Source organism: Rhipicephalus sanguineus, chromosome 11 (assembly GCF_013339695.2).
Source record: "Rhipicephalus sanguineus isolate Rsan-2018 chromosome 11, BIME_Rsan_1.4, whole genome shotgun sequence".
Classification (NCBI taxonomy): Eukaryota; Metazoa; Arthropoda; class Arachnida; order Ixodida; family Ixodidae; genus Rhipicephalus; species Rhipicephalus sanguineus.
Genome location: NC_051186.1, coordinates 60,783,801 through 60,807,316, shown reverse-complemented (window position 1 = coordinate 60,807,316; position 23,516 = coordinate 60,783,801). Strand labels below are relative to the sequence as shown.

The 23,516-nt window shown below is 45.1% G+C and overlaps 1 protein-coding gene across 1 annotated transcript in view; it reads left to right on the top strand.

Annotated features, from left to right (window-relative positions):
• LOC119373553 (papilin) overlaps positions 1–22,434 on the top strand; it is a 28,218-nt gene extending 5,784 nt beyond the window's left edge. The window contains exons 4-6 of the mRNA XM_049411148.1: positions 6,446–6,628; positions 19,983–20,157; positions 22,275–22,434. Coding sequence (XP_049267105.1) covers positions 6,446–6,628; positions 19,983–20,157; positions 22,275–22,434 — 518 coding nt within the window. The remainder of the gene's footprint in view (positions 1–6,445; positions 6,629–19,982; positions 20,158–22,274) is intronic.
• The last annotated feature ends 1,082 nt before the right edge of the window (positions 22,435–23,516 follow it).

Below are 23,516 nucleotides of genomic sequence, written 5' to 3'. Positions count from 1 at the left end.
CAGCCGGACCTATGTGGCAGAGTCCCTTGAAATTATACAACTCGGATGCGCACCACCGTGAGCAGCCGCGGCGGACATTATCTCACCCGCACCTAGTTTTATTTCATTTCAACGTCGACCCGCGCTTAATGAAAAACCCATTAAGAAATATTGGGTAGTTCGAATAATCACAATTCGATAGGAGTACCGAATCGAACATAACGCTATTCGATTGTTATTCGAAATTTGCGAACATTCGCACACCCCTAAAACAGGGAGAAAGAAAGCTAGAGAAAGAGAAAAATTCTTGGCGAAAAAAATTTCTTGGCGAGGCGAGATTCGAACAGAAGAAGGCGAGCGTCATAACCACTCGCTATCCAGGCACGCTATCGGACTAGAGCATAGACCTGTATAGTATAGTATAGTATAGTATAGCAAGAGGCGGGAAAGGGAAGTGAGGGTGAGGAGGAGTGAAAGGAAAAGAGTAGAACAAGTACAGAGAGAGCGAAAGAGAAATAGATAGAAGGCGAGAGAACGACTCCAGAGTCGAAAAAAGGCTTAGAAAGAAAGGCAAGAATAAGAAAAAAAACATAGAAAGAGGGAGAAACAAACAGAGAGAAAGAAAGAGACAGACAGAGAAACAGAAAAAGATAGAAAAAAGACAGCAAGCATAGCCATGTATAGCATCATATAGCAGGGGTGGGAAAGAGAGGAGGGAGCGCCAAAGCCTAGCCAAGCCAGGACCACCTACGTGCACACCTGCTCTGCTGTGATCTCGCCATGAAATTTGTTTGACAAGAATTTTTCTTTCTCCTCCTTTCTCTCTTTTTGTTTTTCTTTCTCTCTCTCTACTCGCTCCCTCGCCCATCAGAGTTATTGCATCCCACGCAGGACAAATCGCCGCACGTGTTCTTATAGCAAATCAGGACAGGAAGGAGAGGACGATGAGGAAGAAGATGATGAAGAGAGCACGTGCCGGTTAATGGTGGTGATCATTTCTCTTCACCCGTCACGGACCAATGCTCGGTTCAAACAGCTTCGCTGTTAAATCTACTCTCTATTAAAGAAGAGCCAGACATCTTTTTATCTTCAGCTGCCCTTTTTTTCACGTATAAAGTACAAGCTCGCTGATAAAACTTGCGTGATCGAGTTCATTCCTTAGTACCGAGTAGTGATGCTTTTTGAGGAGGAAATATTTTGTGGAAGAAACGATATTGTTTCGCGAAGATAGTGCAGTGTTAAACTCGTTACTCTTTCTCAATTATGTTAATGTGAAGATGCGCAGATTATATGAGAGCACTTCATTTTGGGGCCAGAGAAACAGGAAATAATATGCGCGAGGCTTTTTTGTTGTATGATACACGTATAGCTAGACTTACTGTTTCGCTGCGCATCCTAGTAACTTCGAAAATTCAAACTGGCGGAAAATCCCCGGATGCAGTTTAATACGGAACTATGGGTCATTCACGATACTGTGGAACCATGTCATGATACTTAGTAAACAATACTTTCCAGCTCTAAAGGGAACGAAGTCAGGAAGATGCGGCTTCAACGTAATGCGTAAATGTGGAACACGCTATCTTGCTTGGTACTTCGATAATAGCGACATGGAATGTAAAATGCTCCTCCACACCGCTTGTAAAGGACGGGGAACGGTCTTCCCGACAGAATCGCGTTGCCAATTTGCCTGCCAACGTAAGTACGCAGCTTTTGTTTCTGCCATATTATCACAAGCGACTAGTACCACAAAGCAAACATTCCGGTATTTTTTTTCTGCCTTGTAACACATAATGCAGTTAGCCAGGATTGCCGTTGGGTGGAGTTGAGAACTACCTAGGACTCAAGCTAAAAGTAGCCAAAGTAGCGATGTCATTTAGGTTAATCACTAAATTTGTATTCAAATGGCACAAAAGCGGTATTGTGAGTAGAGTTTTTACATTCAACAATAAATGATGCCGTTTTGAATAAGGGATAACATAAAATAAGAGCGCAGTTGCCCTCATGCTTGGTCTTGAATCCCAAAATAAGTTGAAAATAAAAGAATAAGTTATAATAAATTCAGTGCACCATGCGTATGGTTTATATAGAGTAGAGTTCTTGAGAGATACTTGAGAGCTATTTTGAAACATCCCAGCCAACAAGTCAGCATGAACACAAAACGTTGCAACAGTTTTTCTTTGAAGCCGCAGATCGAATTAGAGTAGTAGAGCTTACATATTACCAGTCCGGCTTAAGATAGTCAAATATAGCTAAGATGAATAGTCCGAATTCATTCGGCCGCGGATCTCTGTTTTTGTCAAGTTCACCCGAAAACACGCTCTGCACAATAGAATTAGAAACTTGCACGTAGCATCAGTATGGATCGCGAGCAGCATGAGCAGCGTGCTAGTTACATGTTTGCCAACATGCATGCAACTTTGCCACTTTGAATTTGCAGGCGCACCGTGCGTTGTGTTTGGGTGCCCACCAGCCTGCTGGTGGGGAGAGGTCGCATGCTAACATCGGCTGATAGGACAAAACAGCTTGGAAAGATAGTATTTTATCTGCAAATCACATAAACAATGGCTAGTTAGTGCACCAAAGCATAAGTGAAAAGTAGCCAGAAAGTAGCCACGACGCCAACCTGAAAGTTTTGTCGCCAGACGGGGTCGTAAAGTAGCCAATTTGGCGGAAAGTAGTCACCAACGGCAACCCTCCAGTTAACGAAGGTGGAGCTAAAATAAGTGTGCTGGCGACTCAGTGGGTGTAGATTTAAGATGTACTGCCTTTAAAAAAGAGCCACCCTCAGCGTTTTCAATACGACATGCCTGAGTACTTAAATTATTTATTCTGTAGTGAAACAGCAGTTGTGAATGTTGCTTCGCATCCACATAGTATAACATGCTTAAATATCGAGATTGTGAGATGGCGCCGTAACAGTGGTACAAATAGCGGCTGGATCGTGCGATCCGGTTACACACAAAGTAAATAAGCTACAAGTTATGTAATGGCTTTCAATTAAATTTCCTGATTCTAAGAATGCGTATATGAACAAGAGAAAATGTGCACGCTGAATTTTTCGGAGGCGCGTCATTGAGCATGGTATGCCTTACCCAACGTCAAACAAAACATTTCATGATGTCTACAGCCTCAGCCGATTTAATCTGATATGTTTGTATCATGCAAGGCGAACATTTATTCTTCGGTTGAACCAGTCATTAAGGTAAAATTATATAACAAATTTCATGAACGTTTATACAACCAGCTTATTTAGAATATTTAGCTTTAGAATGTAGAAAAAATGATAGACTTTTTTATTCTGCTTACGCATTTCATGTCAAACAGTTATAGATGAAATAAAGCTCTTAGAAAAAGAGTCACACTTTAGCTGCAAGGGCAAAGCAATGAATGCGATAGCAAGAAATCAGAAACTCACACGAAGAACCGCAAGCAGCTCGGTGCTTGCTGCACGCCGCTCAAACGCAAAGGGCGCACGAAAAGGACAAACACAGGACGAGCGCGAATTAACAACGGTCACAGCTCGACACTGGCAGCGCGCTGCTCAAACACATGGAAGGACGCTCGCAAAGAATGCACAGGCGTACACAGCGCGATCTAACAAGTGTCACAGTTGGTACTCCGTGATGTTGGAGCAGCCCGCAACAACCCAACGATCTTAAATAATTTTTTCTTGAAAACTGCGGCGCACGGAGTGACCTAACACCCCCCCCCCCCCCAACGACTCCTGCTGCGTGGTGGCATTCGACGCTTTGTTTACCCGGCATTCCACATCGCGAGAGGGTGCAGAAATGGGCCACTTTTAGATGCGAAGCATCTTATGGCGGAGTTCAAGCCGGTGGTGGTGGTGATGGTGGTGGTGGTCGTGTGCGGCGTGACCACCCTTACTGCGCATGCGCAAACTCTCTCCACACACCTCCTCTCCACTCCCCTCTCCTCATTGCCCCTCTCCCCTCTGAAACGCGGGCTCGACATGCCGAAACGCTGCTTCGCATCACCTCATGGTCCCCTTTAGCGGGAGATGTGATTTTTTGGGGAACTTAAACGCAGAAATTTTTGTCTGTCTTTCTGTTTGCCGGCACGTCACCCGATTCAGCCACCCGACCAAAGTTGAACCACTTGCTTACCGCCCACCCATCTTGAACTGGTACGGCTGTTCATACTTGTGAACGTTGTCGATCAAAAAGTAAATGTTATGCATATCTGAGGCGCAACATCATTAGGTAATTATTAGGTGGTGTGTTCCTTTAAGAGAAAATACATAGATACGCAATTTTAAAAACCGTAGTTTCTTAAGCTGCGCTGAAAATGCGACTGCGCTGAAACTTGTCTTCCTCCGTGCCCTCTGCACAAGCTCATGTTGTGTTTCGGTTTCGGTTCGGTATTGCATTGTACGATTGACAGGGGGCGCCGCTCTGGCATTCCTGTTTTACCCACGCGACGTGTCAATAAGAGAGTTTGTGGAGAGTACTCGTTGAGTGCGGACGTTTCTTCTCCTTCGGCGCATCGCGCCAAACAGCGTGTTTTTTAGTGCGCGTCTCACGGGCAGTTTTCAAGCTGAAGCAAAATCTAGGAGCTTTGCTTTAAAGCACCCCCTTCGGGCAATCACGCGGGTGATACTGCAAACTCTGACGCACCTCCGAGCTCTGTGTACTTCCAACGGTAAATGATGCATATAAATAGCTCGCCGTTAGTATTCGGAAGACCGGATGGCGCGTAGCCGAGCTGTCTAACGCGGTGCGCTGCGGATCGAGGGGTCGCAGATTCGAATCCCGGTAGAGCGCTCCGGACATGTTTTTGCCTCATTTATTTTTCTTTGCAGTTTTTATTTAGATATGTATACATATACATATCCAAGACACCATGGCGACGGCAATGGCGACGGCAAAAAGCCACCGAGAGTGTCCATACAATTGCTATCGCAGTAAAAAGTACGACTCCTGAGGAGCGAAGGCATCAGCAGAGGTAGCCACCACCAAAGGCACCGTTTCATTTCCGTCACGGGTACTAAAGAGGGCGAGGTAGCGGCTTTGACGCTGTTTTAAGTACAAATAAACAAGGAAGGGGAGGAGGCAAGCGAGGTTTCTCACGATTGTCATAACAATAGGAAGTACTGTAATATAGTTGTTCAGAAAAAAATCACTTTCGCCGCAAGGGAGACGCAATGAATTCGAGAGCAACAAGTTGGAATGTTATAAGAAATAAGGCTAGCAGCTAACTCTTTTCGATCCCATCTTGCACAACTCTACAAAACGCTGGTTTAAGCGAATACCGTCGTTTCAGGGAGCGAAGTGGTTTTCGTGTTGTCTGTCGTCTCAACGTGAAGTACAAGGTGATAGCGCAGCTCGTATACGACCCGTATAGTGATGTCTGTCGACATAGCGTGAGCGAGCCAGCTCTCACGAACACGCCCTTATGACCATTGTTCGCAGTTGTTGCTCGAGCGACGCAACATCTCCACCCTCCCCTCAGCAGCACCCCTTCTTGCTCCTTCCCGCGACGAAAGACGGTCAGGCGTTTCCTCTGTGCTTGAGGAGCCATCGATTGCAGGCCTTGCGATGTTATCGCATGCGCCGTTCGTGCGACGGAGATGGCCAGCTCGTTTAATCTCTGCTTCAACCACGTTTGTCCGCAGCGCACACTCGGTTTTACGATGCACGGGGCGATGTTATCGACATCGACTTCATATGGAACGGGAAGGGGACGGCGACAACAAAACCCCGCCGAGAGTGTTCCTATGATCGCTGTCGCAATAAAACGTAAATGATTGTCATGAAAACAGAGCCAACCTAAGATACTTGCGGTATTTGAAATGACATCGACTAAATATGTGACAAGCAGGCAGAATGAATGGAAATTACATGATTAGATTATTGGTCAGCATTCTCCGGTGGGTAAAAATCAAGGCGATGGGTGCTGGCCGAAAGTTTCGAGGAGTGCGTGGCGAGGTCGTCAAGGTTAATAATAACAAATGCGTAATGACTGGAATATATGGGAATGTGTAGTGAAACAAGTTGGCTCTGTCTTAACTGCTGCAAACTCCTGCTTTTATTTGGGCATGCAGTTTCAACTATATAGTCCTCGTTTGCACAGATGCGAAGACATTAAATAAGAGTGATGTCACTGGCTTGCCAGCTGTGCAAACAGCTATTTTCCACTTTTTGTTTTCTCACCATAAGAGTATTTCTCTTAAGTTTATCCTAAGACAAGTCATTTCTCTGTAACGTATGCTCCTGTGAAATATCCTGTTAACGACTTTTCATCACTTGAAGTCTCCATCTTTCCATGGATTTCTGTTTTGTTTAATATGCCTAGCAACAATTTATACCATGCCTAAGATAGCACATAAGTCATTACGATGCACTGTATGTAGAAGTAGTTGCAAAGAAACTGAAAATATTTTCTCTTTTCCGAAGCTGTACCCTCCTCATACGGTTAATGTATCCTGATAATTGCATTTCATTTGCAGCACATAAAAAGCCATATCCTATCTGCAGCCGGACGATAGAGCTTGGAGAGTGCTCAAGAAATTTTTACAATAAATGGTACTTTTCCTCTAATAGTGGAAGATGCCTCCAGTTTTCCAGCAAACTCTGCCTAAAAGGGGGTAACGCCTTCCAGACGTATCCTTTATGCATGAGGCGGTGCAGTCGTAAGTAAACTTTTTATATCTGCTTGCGTATTTCAGCAATTATGCTGGTTTTGCGTACTTTTACTGAAAGCTGATCTTTTGTTCAAACTAGTAACCACATCAATGTTACAGCTGGACGTTTCTCAACATATTCTACGCGCCAAGCTAGAGACCTAAGTTGCCTGCAGCTTAGGCTTCGCGTGCTTACAAGAAAATCTGTCACGGAGAAAGTTTGCAAGCTGATGATATAAATCAATTCAATTTTGAACCCCACAAATGAAGTCCTACTCCTCCGATACGTACGTATCTCTGTCTATTTCTTGCTGCACCCTCGTTCCGTCCAGCCTACACATTCTGTCGTGACTTCTAATCAACGGGGCTATCGACACGCTTTAGCTGAAAAAAAAAGTATGCTGGTTTTAGCGATGCTACTTCCTGCAAGCATTCTAAGCTGTCACGAGGTGCGTTTTCCAAAACGCTGTCCGGAGATCGATATGTACCTTTCGCGCTTAGAGCTCCATTTGTGAAGCCGAATATGCGTGCGTGAAATTCAGGAGGTAACTTTATTAAATGTGAAGTATTTCTTAGCGAACCTTAGGAACTTTGATCGTTTCTATCTACGTATCTGTCTATCTAGCCGCCTACGTCTGGGCGCAGTCCTGGTTATCTCCATAGCTTGTAATATGCAAAAATTTACATAGCAGGGGATCAGTGTATGACGAACACGATTCACTGGTCATGACATGGATAACGCAAAACGCCGCTCACGAACGCCTTCAAACTCTTTCCCTCAGTTATATGTGGCACATACCCGCGCATACTACAGTTCATGTAGTGTGGGTATGTGCCACAAGTGATTCACAATTTCAATGAACACAGTAACCACGAACACACACATTGAAACTCGAAGCGAGTGATGGAGCTGAAGACGGAACTCCCCTGGAAGACGCTCGACTGCCATCCACTCGTCCAAGTGATCCGCCAGAATGGCGCAGTATTCTCTTCATTTCTTATGAGGATGAGCGATCACCGCATGCTCGCCGAGAATGACACCAGATTGATTGAGAGCCGCTTTGACGAAGCATATCACTACCGCACACCCCTCAATAGAATTTAAATGGATGCCCGTGGGACTGCGAACCATCGCAACCACGATATACGCCACAAAAATATCTCGTGTAAGAGGACACAGTTTGCCCTTGCGAAAACAAACGCCCTAACTACATATTAGTCACAATGGACCACATACGCCAGGTAGTCAACGGATATGATAAGCGCCATCCACTGAAGTTGGTCTCCGTAGCACTTTCCAGGGCTACCAACCTCGATGGCCTATACCTCGCCAACGCAAAACTTCAGGTTTCGACATGTCGCCAGCTCAACCGACAGGCAGCCTATCGACGACATTGTAAGGCTAGCTAACGGGCCTCTAGACATTCCCTTGGACCGGGCAACCACTTACATTCGGTGCAATAGCAGAATGCTAAATTTTGAAGAATAAACCAGAATTATCAAAATCATGACTATTCTTAGGATACACGAGGTATTCATCAAAAAAGTTAAATGAAAAACATAAATTCACATAGTAGTCATATAATTCTACTGTAGTGATACAATGTTTGTATTTCTTGCGCTGCTTTTAGATTTAGCAATAATTAACAACACGCACACGTTTCCACCCTTGATGGCCACCTCGCACAGCCTAGATTGCTGTAGATACTAGAGTTTCGGGCCATTTTGTTGCTACTCAGCTCACGTATCCCGTACATGATGCCTTTGTATGCTGTATATTCGCCACATTATGAGCGAACAATGCTGTCTAGCCCTTACATATTAGCGTTGCATTGATGTAGAAATACCCGAAAAACATGCACGTTCGTACAGCAACATGTAAATCTATTACTCACATTACTGTACAGCTTGTTTAACCAATGAATTTCATCCCTGCATTTGATGCGACGAGAACTCTAGGCAAAGGAAATGAAGTAAATATGTACGAATGAATTCAACAGCTCAATGGGAAAGAGTGAGATGCCGTGACTTAACAAATCGATGATGTCTTGACACATAAATGTTGCGGTGTTTCGGACCCATCAGAAAATTTCACAATTGCTTGAGATCTTTAAGAGGCCCGTTGAAGAAATACTCATATACTATGAATGTTGCCGTAAAAAGCCGCCTTAGCGATTTACCAACCGAAGTGCATGCTCCTGTGGCATATTTATAGCGCCTTATTTTGCAATATCTAGAAATCTGTGAAGATAACTTAGATTCTCGAAACCAAATGTGTTAACTAACAGTGATTATCCGTACTTTGAAAGGGTGTAAACTTTAGCTTGTTGGCTTCGTTTCATAGCAGGGAACACCAAGTTCTGTCAGTCTCTCTTGTCTCGTGTATCTGCGCTGTTCCCTGCTATGGAGTAGTTATCCCGTTCACGCAGGCGTTGACGCTGGTAGTGCTATACATATTGTTTCGCAGTGACCATAAAGCTTTCTTCTTGACGGCAGCTGACATTTTTTTCTGCCTCTACCTCAGATGATGCGCACGGCACACATTATTCAAATCGCCCACGGCTGAATGGAAATAAGTTGCATCCCGGAGGACACGTTGGAAGCCTGATGCGCTGAATTCGCAGCAATTTCAATCTTCATTCTACGAGAAACACTGCATTGATATACTCGTCATAAATGAAGTCGTTCTTCAGCGACCTAATTATAACTTTTCTGTGGGCTCATAATGCTCAAGTATAAGCCACACGTGCCTCTTTTTTAATCAGTTAGGCTCAAGCTGACAAAACAACATCTATACCTCGAGTGTTTTTCAATAATATGCACTGATGTCTCCTTTCAAAACACCATTTATGGGTACTACAAGTTGGTGTACAAGACATAAAGGCTTCGAACAGAGAGCCTCGCACTACGTCTTCATACATCATGCATATTTGTGATGAAAAGTATAAATAAATTGCAATTCACCCCAAAATTATCAATGCAATCTTACTATTGTCAGTAACTTGAGGAATTTGACGAGTGAGGTGTGCGCACTCAGAGCCTCATATAACTATACGATCTAAAACGATCAAATAAAGATGTAGATATCGTCAGTGCTCAGGAAAGCATAAGAACAGTCTCAGTCCGCTCGGAATACTGCAAAGAGATAACGGCCTACATCGGCATGTATCACAATTAGCAAGTTGGAATTCGTCATGCATTTTTGAAAGGGGCGGCGCAAAAACAAGGACAAAGGAAAGGTACGACACTCTGTGGTGGCGGAAGCACTCTGTGGTGTGTAGTACCTTTCTTTTTTTCCTTTTTTCTGCGCCGCCCCTTTCAAAGATGCATGACTATTAAATTGCACACGAGAACAAGAGCAAGAAAGGAGATTACAGTCGAGCCCGCATATATCGAACTCGCGATAAAAAGAACGGCAACTATTTCGGTATATAGGATAATTCGACATACAACTTTTAATGAAATTATTACATTTGCGATGGAAATTTTGGTGTACGTTTGCTTGACGGCACTGCCTCATGATAATATAAGGATATATATAATTATTGGGGTTTAACGTCCCAAAACCACGATTTGATTGTGAGGGACGCCGATGTGGAGGCCTCCGGAAATTTTGACCACCTGGGGTTCTTTAACGTGCACCTAAATCTAAGTACACGGGCCTCAAACATTTTCGCCCCTATCGAAAATGCGGCCGCCGTGGCGGGGATACGATCCCATGATAATGTAAGGAAGACGCCTTCTTGGAAATGCGCAGTTTTTTTAGGAGCTTCCTTCTTATGCTCGCTCCTTGTCCGTAGCCGCCGGCGTGTACACTACTTCTCATTGGTCCTGCCAGGAGCACAGCTGCGCTCTCCCCGGTGGTTTCAAGAATGCTCACTAGATGGCGCGTCGCCGCTCAAGGCGGCACACACCACGCTCGGCGCATACGCTAGTTAGGTGACTGCTCGAGGGCCGCGCCTCTCGGTTGGCGCGCTTGCTTTCTCTTCGCCGGGAGCTCACTAAGTAAACACTCTTCGTTGCCGCTCCGCAGCATGAACACCCCAGCCAAGGCAGCAGCGCGACGGACTCGCAACGCAGCAGCAGCTCGGGCTCGCCGCCAAGACCCTCCGGTGAGAGCCCGGGAGGCCGAAGCGAAGAGGGCTAATGTATATATAACAACGTTGTCACGTCTATAGATGATGGTAGGGTAATGTGTACGGAGAATTCGCGGGTTACCCGATCATCTCCGAGGAAGCTCCTCTAACATCATTCACTTCGTGGATATGGCGGTGATTTTTTTTGTATTTTTCCGCGGTATGCAGTTGGAGACGCGCTGTTATATGCATTGATGGGTTATGCGCGATAAAATATGGTATTGATGTAAATAGCGCCTCAAAATCTTCACAGGCGTCTGTGCATACTCTTCGGGTTCCGGAAGCGCCTAGTCTGCATCGGCCCTGTTTGGCCTTGTTTTTCGATATCTTACTGAGCGTGCTTCTTGAGATGGTGTATGTAGCGGTGACGTAATCTTTACAAAAAATCGTGTGGAGAAATCATTGAAAGTCCATTGGTCAATGTTCACATATTGTACTGAACATTCATTGTATGTTCATTGAGAAATTATTGAACTCATCGTTGACACCTATTCATAATTGGCCCCTAAATTCTTACCAAAATTTTATTGACATAGAAGTAGTTGAGTAGTAGTGGACTTGTTATTGAAAGTACATTGTGCATTGAGAATTCATTGTGATCGTCCTGCTGAATAATTATTGAGCTACAATTGAAACAGCATAGAAAGTACATATAAAGTATGTTTTAATAGTCACTGAATATTTGAAGACATATAAGTAAAAGTACGCTACATCAGTACGACCAATGTCTTAGTAGGCATTGTTGAAGAGATCTTACGGAGAACCTCTTGAAGAATGCCTACTGAGGTACGTGGTTACAATATCTATTGCAATTCGCCATTTTGCGCTTGTGGTTCATATACACTTTTTGTAACTTGAATAAAAGCTGCTCGGTGCCCTTTCGTGGGTTTTATGTGAGCACACTGGTGTCTGTACGTGTGCACTACCGGTCTGTGCTTGCGTAAAGAACTACAGGAGGCCTGCACAGTTCGAGTGTTATTGTGGCAGACTGTACCAACTCATACCCTGGACGGGAAACAGCAAAGTGCATGTACACAAAAAGCAAAAATAACTGAAATAAGGCCGGTTTATTTTCACTACAGCTGAATTACAGTAGGTAAGGCACAACTGCACGGAACCAGATGGCTTTTTCAATAACTGCCCTAGCAAAACCTTATTGCCTGCGATAATGCTTCAATTCTTCAAAACTCTATTAGTAACCCTCGTTAAACAGGTTTACGTGTATTTCAAATATTGAGAAATAGTATACTGTCGAGCCCGGCTATATCGAACTCGGATAAATCAAATTATCCTTTATATCAAACTGATCAAGGCAATGCTTTAATGTAAATGCCTAGGAAAATCTGCGTACACAACGGAAAAAAACAAAGAAACAGCCGGAACACTTGATATATCGAACATCGGGTAGCGGGAATCGCCCCAAGAGGTTGGCTTTCCATCGCAAGGCCCTAATATTATTCAGTTATAGAAGAGGACATCGCGAGCTCACGCGACACGTCGAGTATAATGTTATGGGTTTCACACGCTACAAAAACACGGACGGTTATTATGTGCAAGCGAAATAGCACGAGTTTTGACAGAGGAAGCAACAGAGAGTGCGAGTTTCGACTGAAATTTCACTAACCTGCGTGGACACAGAAAACTTCGCGGAGCTGAAATGGCATGCGCTGTGTGCCATCATTGGCAGCACGAATTGCCCAGGGTGCTTCACCACGTATTTTCACGAAAACTCTGCGTCTCGCAAAATAAAATAATAATAAATCAAATTTATCTTATCACGGACGGCCCGATTTGTTCACTGGATTCACGGATTTGTTCACGGAATCGGGCTAGCCGGAGCGGTTGCCTTTTTTTTTGTCGGCTAACCCTCCTCCTGGCATCAGCTTGTTGGCGTGACAGTCTATGGGTATTGCGAATATAAAAGCACGCCGTTAGCATTCTGGAGTACGTGCGGCGCGCAGCGGAATTGTCAGCGCAGCGCTCTGCGACGCTAGGGGTCGCAGGGTCGAATCTTCGGGTGAGGCCTAAGAAAAATTGTTCTTCGGAATGATTTGGATTTTCGTTGGTGGCTATATATATATATGAGTGAGAAGAAGGACTCACGTACGAAATGTAGTTTTATTAACGTTTCGGCTGGTAGGCTGGCCCACCAGCCGAAACGTTAATAAAACTACATTTCGTACGTGAGTCCTTCTTCTCACTCATATATATAGGCCCACCAGCCGAAACGTTAATAAAACTACATTTCGTACGTGAGTCCTCACACACACACACACATATATATATATAAGACATGACGGCAACGGCACAAAACCGGCTGAGAGATTCCATGAAATATCTATTGCAACAAAACAAGGGCGACTTCAAGGCTAAGGCAGACAGACGCTTCCGGCGCCCGACGAGTACGCACAGCTGCGTATGCAGATTACGAGGCGCTATTTCAATTGATACCGTATTTTCTCACGTATACTGCGCGCCGCAGCATATAACCACACATCCCCAACTACAACGTGCGGAAAAATATAAAATTACAAAAAACGCCTATTGCCCCGCCACCGTGGTCTAGTGGTTATGACGCTCGACTGCTGACCCGAAGGTCGCGGGATCGAATCATAGCCGCAGAGGCTGCATTTTCGATGGAGGCGAAACTTTTTGAGGCCCGTATACTCAGATTTAGGTGCACGTTAAAGAACCCCAGGTGGTCGAAATTTCCGGAGCCCTCCACTACGGCGTTTCTCATAATCATATTGTGGTTTTGGAACGTTGAAACCCGGATATTATTTTAAACAAACTCCTACTGCCATGAAAGCTTCTTCCTTACATTAGGTCGAGGCAGTGCCGTGAAGCCAACATGCGCACCGAAATTCGCATGGCCAGTTCAATAAGTTCAATAAAAGTTGTATATCAATTATCCGATATATCAACCTAATTCCCGCGTTTTTGTTTTTTGTGTTTTTTTTAGAATTCGATACGAGCGGTTTTGACAGCATAGACTCATACATTTCGGTTGGGCAAACAACACGGCCAGATTTGTTCTGCATTTGATATTGCAGTGAATGAGATGCGAAAAACAGAGCTGCAGTCTACTTTTATCCTACTGTCTTTATACAGCATTTCCAGGTAGATATATAAGGTTAGTTTTATATGCCGGGTGTTCAAAATTAAGCTTTATGGTTTTCTTAAAATTCATCACCAGGAGGTACGTGAAAGCCAGCTTCACAGATAAGGTATGTATCAAGGCAAACACCAAATGAGACAATAATTATCGCTCTCAGCCACGAAATTAACTAAGATTGAATAGTTAACTTTAGAGACTGCAGTAAGCGGGCATTTTTTTATTGAAAAGTAGAAAGCAGTCGCGTTTCTACGCAGTTCCACTTGGAAGAATTCTTTTAGGATTTCAGTGCTCTAAGGTATCCAGCTGCAAAGTTTAATCGTGGTTTAAATTATTACGCATGCAAGGCGGTGTGGATCGAAGCAATGTTCTCCCTGATGTGACGAGCAGTCCTTCCTTGATATCGCCAGCCGGTAGCAAAGCGTAGTCATTATCACCTATGCCTATGCCTTCGAACCGTTGTCTGAGGAAATGCCATACGCAACTGCCGCGGCACATCAGGGGTGAGCTTTGCGTCAGTCCTCACAGCCTTGTATGCGTATTCAACCGAACCGTAATTACCCATTGTAGCCGGATATATCGGGATACGGACGTGCGGGAAAACTTCTTCCAAGCGGAACTGTGCCGAAATACGGCCGCCTCCGGCTTTTCAGTGCAGAAGTGCCCGCTTACTGAACTCACTCAGGAGTTCATTAATAAATCTTAATTGGACACCTCACAGCAATTACTTTGTGTCCCCTTGGATACATAGCTTATCTGCACAGGTGGTTTTCACATACCTCCCGGTGCTGAATTTTAAGAAAACCATAAAGCTTAATCTTCAACACCCGGTATATTCGCTGAAATGTATCAGCTTGCAATGTCGGGATTTACGTTTTTTTGTTTCGATATCAGCTTTGCAAATACAAGAACAATTGTTCACTCCCAACTTAGAAACGCACTCACAATGTAGTGTCGCCATTGATTTTTTTTTATTGTGTACACCTGTTGCCTTTGTCTATGCCTTAGTGCTTCCTTAGTGGCATGTCAGTCGAGCCTGCCGTACACTAACAGCATAAATACTGCTTTCCTACCAACCGCTTACTAAACACTAAAAGCTACATAAGTGCGGAAGCATGAAACATGTGTGGACGTGTTTGAAATTGCAACACTACCATACGTAGACTCCTAAGAAAACAATTTGTTTTCAAAGAAAGAAACGCATTGGGCAAGCTTGTAGGAAAAGTAGCATTTCCTGCGAGAGTGAAATGTTCTGCTATAAGGTGAGACAGAGCAATACATATTGAACAATATATTCAAGAGCAGCCAAGCGTGCGAGGTGTACAAGCCGTAGTAATACGAAAATGAAGCGTTTCACCAGCGTTATTACCTTCTTCATCTCCTTTTCCTGCGTTCCTGGTAAGCCAACGTTTTCCAGAAGCTAAGCAAGCGATTTAGATGGAATACCTGCATGTCGCGTTCCCTGGCGGATTGTCACGTTTTCTCGAAAATTCAGCCTCCACAATATACACGGGTTGAGTCACTTTGTATCACCAAATTATAATTGCCTTTGAAGATGTTTTATGTAAACATCACAGCAGGCTCACCAAACTATCGCGGCCCAATTATTGGCCAAGACGGGCATCTGTTTGCATGGTACAGGAGTGATGGGCTCCCGGAAGCTCAGGATAAAATAGTTATCATTAGGTTCGTGGTAAAAGTAACGCAAAAAAAGATGGTTGATCACTCCTTCGTAGGAATCGGAATAACACGAAAGTACAGCGTGCCCTTACAGAAGTAACTGAATGTTTACAGAAGTAACTGAATTGATATAAGCCAGTTTGCACAATGTATATTGATGTCTGGCAGCTATAGCACCGTTTACCGTGTACTTAGCTTTAGGTGCATGTTAATGAACTCCAGGTGGTCGAAATTTCCGGATCCCTCCACTACGGCGTTCCTCATAATCACATCGTGGATTTGGGACTTTAAACCCCAGATATTATTATTAATATAGCACCGTTTAACGTGGATGCACCCACTTCGATGATTGGTGGTACATCTCCATTCCGACGACTATAACGTCCATGTTCAATGATTAAGCAAACTTTTGTGGTAGCTGTAGTAGTTAACGGTGAAAGCGTAATCAGAGAACGAGGTGTGATAGCCAGAAGAGCGTCGCATATTGAACGCTCAACTTGTTCGCCATCCCAGGGCATGTTAAAATGCGGCTGAACACCACGGCCGCACTAGAGGGAAACGCAAAGTGCGTCCTGCCGCCCCGGTAGCCCAGCCGCGATTTTTCTCGGGGGGATCGCGTTAGCGGTGAACGCGGTGTTACAGCCAGGTGAGGCAGGCGCGCGTCGCAGAGCTATTTTCGGTTTGGATTAGCGTGATGCAATGAGCGAGGCCAACGCTTTTGCGACGCTTAAAACGCGCAACAAAACGCGCATCAAGGCACCCTAGCGATGCTTGGTCTAACATCGCCACCTCGCGGTGTGTTAAGGCATTGACAAAATTGAACTTCTATTGAAAACGCGCCGAATGGGATGGACGTGTAACGCGTTGCAGGTGCTAATCGCGGAGGCCACAGTAATGACGCATTACTTTACCGAGGGCAACACCACCCCGCCGACCGGGAGAGTGGTAGATATAAAAGGCGCGTTTGTAAAGGCATTGGAGTCTGTGGCCGTGGCACAGTGGATAGCGTGGCCGGCATCTGTTGCTGCGGACCGAGCGGTCGTGGGTTCGATGCCCGTTGACGGAGCTTTTTTTCTTTGACATTTGATCGTGTAAATTTTTTCTACGTCATTTCCGTGACGGAAATACGTCACTGAAGTCTTGGTGGACCCCGGCATAAAACACTTTCGTGTTAAAAAACGGCGACACCATAAAGAAGAACGACACGGGACTCGTGTCGCCATCTTTTCGCGATGCTTTTACCATGAAGCTAAACCAACTAGCCCAGTTTTGCACGCTATCATTAGGATACTAGTAAGTTCAGGCTTACGTATAAAGTTGCAAGTAGAAGATACGGACAAAAGTAAACAACGAAGATGGACGTTGCTCTATGTATGTGAATAGGTGGATAGCAAAATGACGTCTTCCGGTTCGATGCCTAGCTCTTCGCTGTTTCAACGTGTGTGCCGTTCAGTGTAATCGGGGAAAAACACGTACTTTCTGCGACGCGGTTGTTACCAGTTATCTTGCCTCCTCCCCGATTACACTGAACCGCACACAACTTGAAGCAGTGAAGAGCTCATCTTTGAAGGTTTCGTGAACCGGAAGTGCTGTGGCAGACGACGCGCCGTTTTGCTATCCACCTATTCGCTCCTACCTTCTGCGCGAGCCTTCTAAGCACGACCTTAGCGCACCAGGCACACCCAAGAAGGCCATCTTGGCAACCTTAGTCCAGGATGTCCTAACATATCGAGTAAATGAAATCGCGTGATAGTCTCCCGCGCAATATTGGTTTCGCGTCGCCTGTATCCGAAAGCGCCGGCAAGAACACGTGACGTAGACAAGTCGATTAGATTGAGGGCTATAAACTGATATCTAGGTGACATTTCCCATGACAAGTACCTTCATTTAGAGCGACAGCGTTAAACAGGACCGCGTCAAAGAAAAGGCAATGTCAGCGTAAGTAGCGTTGTCCGCGAACGAAAATTCTCGTTGGGTGCAAAGAATAAAAATCAAGGTTCTATTACGAATCAAATTCAGGCGTACTGAGTGGTAGTCAAGAATCCCATTTCTTTGCTTAAGTGTGACACTCCTCTTGTTCTATTATGTAAATATGTTCAGAGCTCTCATCGTTAAGCCAACGTTAAAAAAACGTAAAAGAAATGTTTAATATAGAGGAAAGAAATTATTCACAGCAGTGAGTCTCGTCAACAAAACATCAAAGCCTTCCACTCTACCCACTAGAAACTCGTGACAAGGGTCATCGGACTCACCACCCTCAGTAACGCCCTATCGCGGTCATGTGCGCCTTAGATCGACTCAAGTTTCCTGACTCAAGTAAGGAGACTGACTGACACCGGATTCCCTTCCCCACTCTTAGATGACCTTGCTGCGACCCTTCTGAATTCCCAACGGAACAATAAGAAGCGCTGAAAAAAAAAACCAAGTGACTGGAAGAAGGCTAGTGTGATACCCTATATTCACGGGGTTTCGCATGGCATCAAGAAGGTAGGAAGCAGGGTGGGTGAGAGTCTCCGTCGTATTTTCAGCCCCCAAGAAGTCGGGCAGGTTTTACAAACACGTCAACCGAGAAGGACCCAAGAAGACTGCAGCAGCACCAAACACGCGAGTCCGTTCGTGAAGTGCGCCGTTTGTGTAGTGTATGAGATGCCCCTGTCCCTCGGTCGAACTTACATCGGCCAGACAGGAAGGTGCCTCAACACACGACTGACAGAACATTGAAGCACTCAAAACGACAAGCAGGAAAGCGATTTGGCCCTACACTGTGAAAAATGCGGATGTTCACCGCACTTTCCATCGTGCAAGGTACTTGCTAGCTATTTTGCCATGAGTTCGCGCGATTGATTGCAGTTTATAGCAATTATAGGAAGGGTGACTCGTGCAATTTATAGGAAGGGTGACTCGTGGGTTAGCAGCTTCGTTATCCTTTAGTAGGAAGGAAGTCAGTTTCTTAGATAGTTCACCTTAATGTGACGTGTACCTGTCACTTTTATCTTTTGCTGACGAGACTCACTGCTGTGTAGAATTTCGTTAATCTATTTTAAACCTTTCTTTTACGTTTTTTTTTTCACGTTGACGTGAAGATGTGAGCTGCGCATGCGCTATCGGGCTTTGCTTTTCTGTATATTGCCTTGCTGAAATAAAACTTTTTGGTCTGCGCATCGTGTGCCGTTCCTTCAGTGTCTTCGTTGTTTTAGCGCGCCCCGCCACGGTGGTCTAGTGGTTATGGCGCTCGACTGCTGACCCGAACGTCGCGGGATCGAATCCCGGCCGCGGCGGCTGCATTTTCGATGGAGGCGTAAATGTTTGAGGCCCGTGTACTTAGCTTTAGGTGCACGTTAAAGAACCCCAGGTGGTCGAAATTTCCGGAGCCCTCCACTACGGCGTCTCTCATAATCATATCGTGGTTCTGGGACGTTAAACCCCAGATATTATTAGTGTTTTAGCGCTGTTTTTTCCTTCCGTATTGCAAGACCAACTGGCCCAAAGTCGTTCATTGCTGCGGTCAGAAATTACCTGCATCTGCCTATAGCAAGATTGACCGAAATTAAATTTGGGTCTCAAGAACATTAATAGAGACCAACAAACGAAGCGCTCCTTATTCAGCCCGCAATAATTCCCTGAAAACCGAACCAATAAGCATCAAATAAAAGAACAATGATTAGTGCATGATGCGTCATAAACGTGTTCTTGAACGATGAACATATAACAAAATCTCGCAGTGGCAGCAGAATTGCGCAGTCCTCTTGGATCATAGTTTATTTTATACAAGATTTATGCAGAACATACGCAACAGTATTACTCAAGCCACGAACCTATGATTAAATTACATGCAACCACCCAAATCTCTAACTAGGGTGTGCGAGCGGCTACTTTTCATGTGCATCAGTGCCATTATGACGGAGCCAAGTTGCAACCAGGGTGAGGGTAAGCTGATGCACATCGCGCGCTTAGCTGGGGTCATCGTCTGCTCGGCTATTGTTTGTTAAGGACTTCACCTCATAACAGCGCACTTGACACGAATAGGCATCGTGAGTAGGCGAGTCTTGCCCAAATTTCAAGTTTTGAATATGAACGTATCGCAACAAGAAATCGAGGAAATAAAACTTGAAGATACATGACACGCTCCCGCTCGTGAGATAAACTAACGAACATGATTCGTCTGAAGTGCTCTGATATGGGGTGGTATCCTTAAGAGGGAAAAGCCTAGCAGACGATAGGGCCAGCCGAGCGCGCCTAGTGGCGTGCGCTTCCCCTCGCCCCGTTTGCAACTTCGCTCCTTCATTATGGCGCTGACGCACAGAGAAGTCACCACTCGCGTGTGCCTATTAAACATTTTGGCGGCATTACCTAACTGCGTATCTTTGCCATGCATATGTTTGACCATAGAACGTGGAAAAATCTCTATCAAATAGGACCTCGTATTTTGCAGGTCGCTTCTACCAGGCGCCGGAAACATGCACGAAGTCTCCAAGTTTAAGCAGCTGTAGACCAAGAATGGAGGCTTGGTATTATGACATCACAGCCAGGCGCTGTCGCACGTTGCCTCCGGGCGTTTGTGTTGAAGGAGACAACTACTTTGCTACGCTACAGAAATGTAAAGAAAAGTGCGAACGTGAGTATATATTGTCACGTGGTTGAGACGGTGAAGAGTCACGTAGTAAAGCTGATAAAGATTGAGTTGTTTATAAGGCGAACTTGTCCCCAGCATAAATAACGCAGTGCGAGCAGGGGAATTTTATGGGATCGTTTTTCTCTGCTACACAAAAATTATACGAGAACTAACTCACAGGAAAGCCAAGGAAAGTAAAGGGGATGCTAATTAGGTGAATATGATGTAAATGTGAAGAAAGTAAAGTGCACGAAAAGATAACTTGCCGCCGGCAGGGACCGAACCTCCGACGTTCGAATTGGTTAGTTGTAATTAATACAATGCAAGCAAGTAATTAAGGTCTCACACGGACAATTTTTATCGCGATCAGGGCCGGCCCGGATCAATGTCGATCCGGTAAAGTCATTGCTACACGGCCATTTTTAATCGCGATCAGGCCCGATTGAGCTCAAGACGGTCGCGACCTGGCTCCATATTCGCGATTTGGCTGACGTCTGCGACAAACTCGATTCGTATTAGGCTGTACCATGCAGCAGCGACGAAACGGTTTGTTTAATCATTTAACATGGACTTTAGTCGTCGCGATGGAGGTGTACCATCAATCATCAAGGTGAATGCATACACGTTAAACGGTGCCATAGCTGCAGACATCAATATACATTGTGCAAACTCTTTTATAGCAACGTGCAGTAAACATTCAGTTACTTCTGTAAGGGCACCTTTTATTTTCGTGTTATTCCGATTCCTCTTGCGGAGGGATCAACCATGTTTTTTTTTTTTTTAAACTGCGATAATGTTTAATGGTGGCTTAGCCTTGCTTCAGGTCTTCGTAATAGTCTTGTGCGTGTCACAAGTTTTTTATGACTGTCCCTCTGCCATCAGGATTACGCTCAGCTTACTTTCACTGATATGACTAAATTAGTCTGGCACAGCTCACAGATCTTCTAAAGGCTGAGAATATTCACATGAAATCCAGGAAAGTTTAAGCGCTGCTATATGACACTAATTAAGCGACAACACTGTAAAAAACATGTTCTTCACCATGCACGCTATTACTTAGCATACAGCTGTCACATAATATGAGCATTATCATATCCCTGTAGCATAATTTATTCGCCCTAGTCAATGAAATCCAACCTAATGACGTTATTACCTCATGGTATGCTGTTTTTTTTTTTGTCTTAGAGACGGACAAAGTGCGCAATGCAAAATTGTTGTCGAAAAGTATTCTCACTTGCTGATATTCTGCGCCTTGATGAATCACCACAGTTGCACGGCGGCCGAGCAAGGACATCCAGGGTAGTTCACTACTGTATACCCGCCGTAAACTCTGGAAAACGAGAGCGCACGGTGATGCCACATGTTGATAACGCGCACAAGTCGGCACTGAGACTCGGGAATAACGTAACAAATCAAGTATGCCAACTAATAATAACAGTATTTTCTGGTGTTTTACGTGCCAAAACTACACGATATGATTATGAGGTACACCATAATGGAGGGCTCCGCAAGTTTCGCCCATCTAATGTTCTTTAACTCGTACTGACATCGCCGAGTACATGAGCCTTTAGCATTTAGCCTGCTTCGAAACGCTACAGCCGCGGCCGGGACCGAAGCCACGACTTTCGGGTCAACATGCAGCCGAGCACCGCAACTATTGTACCACTGAGGCGGACAGTCATGACAACTGAATCAAATGAGAACAAAGTTGGCCTTAATGCACATTTTACGGCGTCATAACCGCGGTATTTCGCATAAGTGTATATTTTCTGAAAGCACGCTGGCGCATTCGCGCTTTATATCGAACAAATTCTCTTTAACGCGGCGCACTCGCGCTTTCATAGACTGGCCGTGCGACGCTTGTGCCTTCACAAAAGGTTTTTAAACGCACATCAGGCATCACACGTATGTGCGCCTAGTGTTGTTCTTCGTCTCTTCTTTTCATTGTACTTTCCACGCGACACAATATGCAGAACGACACACCTGATTGACGGCAGGACGCGAAACAGAGGGAACAGAAGCACCACTCACCGTTCGTTGCATTCCCGACAGTGCCGAACCGGGCCGAACACGCAGCTTGAGTCTCCAGACCATCGCAAAATTGACGCGCAGACATTACGGGATGTTGCAATGCCGTCGCAACATGACCCTCACGTCCAGCGTCGAGAACAGAGTCGCGCGCACACAGGCCCACACGGCCGACACAGCGGCGCGATTTAGAAAGTTCGATTACCAGGCGACGGGACAAAATGGCGATGATCCCGACGGGTGAACTTCAGCAACTTCAGCGCGCGCGCCCCTCCACTCCCGGTGTTTTCTTTTCTTTTCTTTTTCCTTCCTCGCTCGCGCATGCGTCGTAAGCGTCGTAAGGTTCCGTTACCATGTCTCCCTCGCCCGCGAAGAGCGGCCGCTTGAAAAAAGTCGCATCTATTTTGTACTTTCTTCTATTCGGGTTTCTGTACACAGGATTTTTTGCAGTACGCTGCGGCGCGCCGCCTCTAGTCAGTTTATACGTATACATGTAGTACCTGACTGAGAGTGTGTGTACTTGTCAACATAGTTGCGTGCACTCATGATCCTGGATTCTTTGTGCGAGTCAGCGGTTTTCGTCGTGATAAGTTGAAGAGTAATATTTCGCCGTCACTTCATCGATTAAGCGACAGCCGGAAATATAAGACTGGACGAATTTTTATTTATAGCTCCTCCAATTGGGAGAGGTGGATGACTAAAACGAGCTCTGAAACAAGATCTCCTATAGTAATAGAGCTAAGCAAGCTTTTACTCTCTCGTGGGATGCAGAAGTGGAACAGGCACATTAGTATTTTTGGCCACGAATAGTGAACATCGCTTTGCTCACTCTCCTCTATACAGAGAGTAGAATGACATCTGCAGGAGTAACGAACCTCGTCAACTTTCGCTGCAGGTGTTGCAGTTTTTATAGTGTTCCTTAAGAATTTGTACCACTAGCGCGAAGCTGCCGTAATTTTTTTTTTACGCATTGCCCCATGGAAATACAGTCATCATGGCCGGGAGCCAAACCCGCTCCCCAACGCCTTAGCCGCTAAACGGCCACAGCGGTTCACTATGTGTCGCGGTCGTCTTATTTGAAAGAGAGAGTGCCTTCGTTAAACAGCCTTACATGCATAATTTCTAAGATGAGGCTGATAACAGAAGCGAAAATAATGGATCATTACTACATAACTTTGTTAGTGATACAGCCTAAAGAGAGCACGCATATTCTTATTTCTTTTTCTCTTTTTATTTTTATTTTTTTAACAGCTGCCGCTGGATCAAAATCAGCGAGGTGCCTCACGCCACCCATCATCCGCGCTTGTGGCGCTCATGATCCTCTAC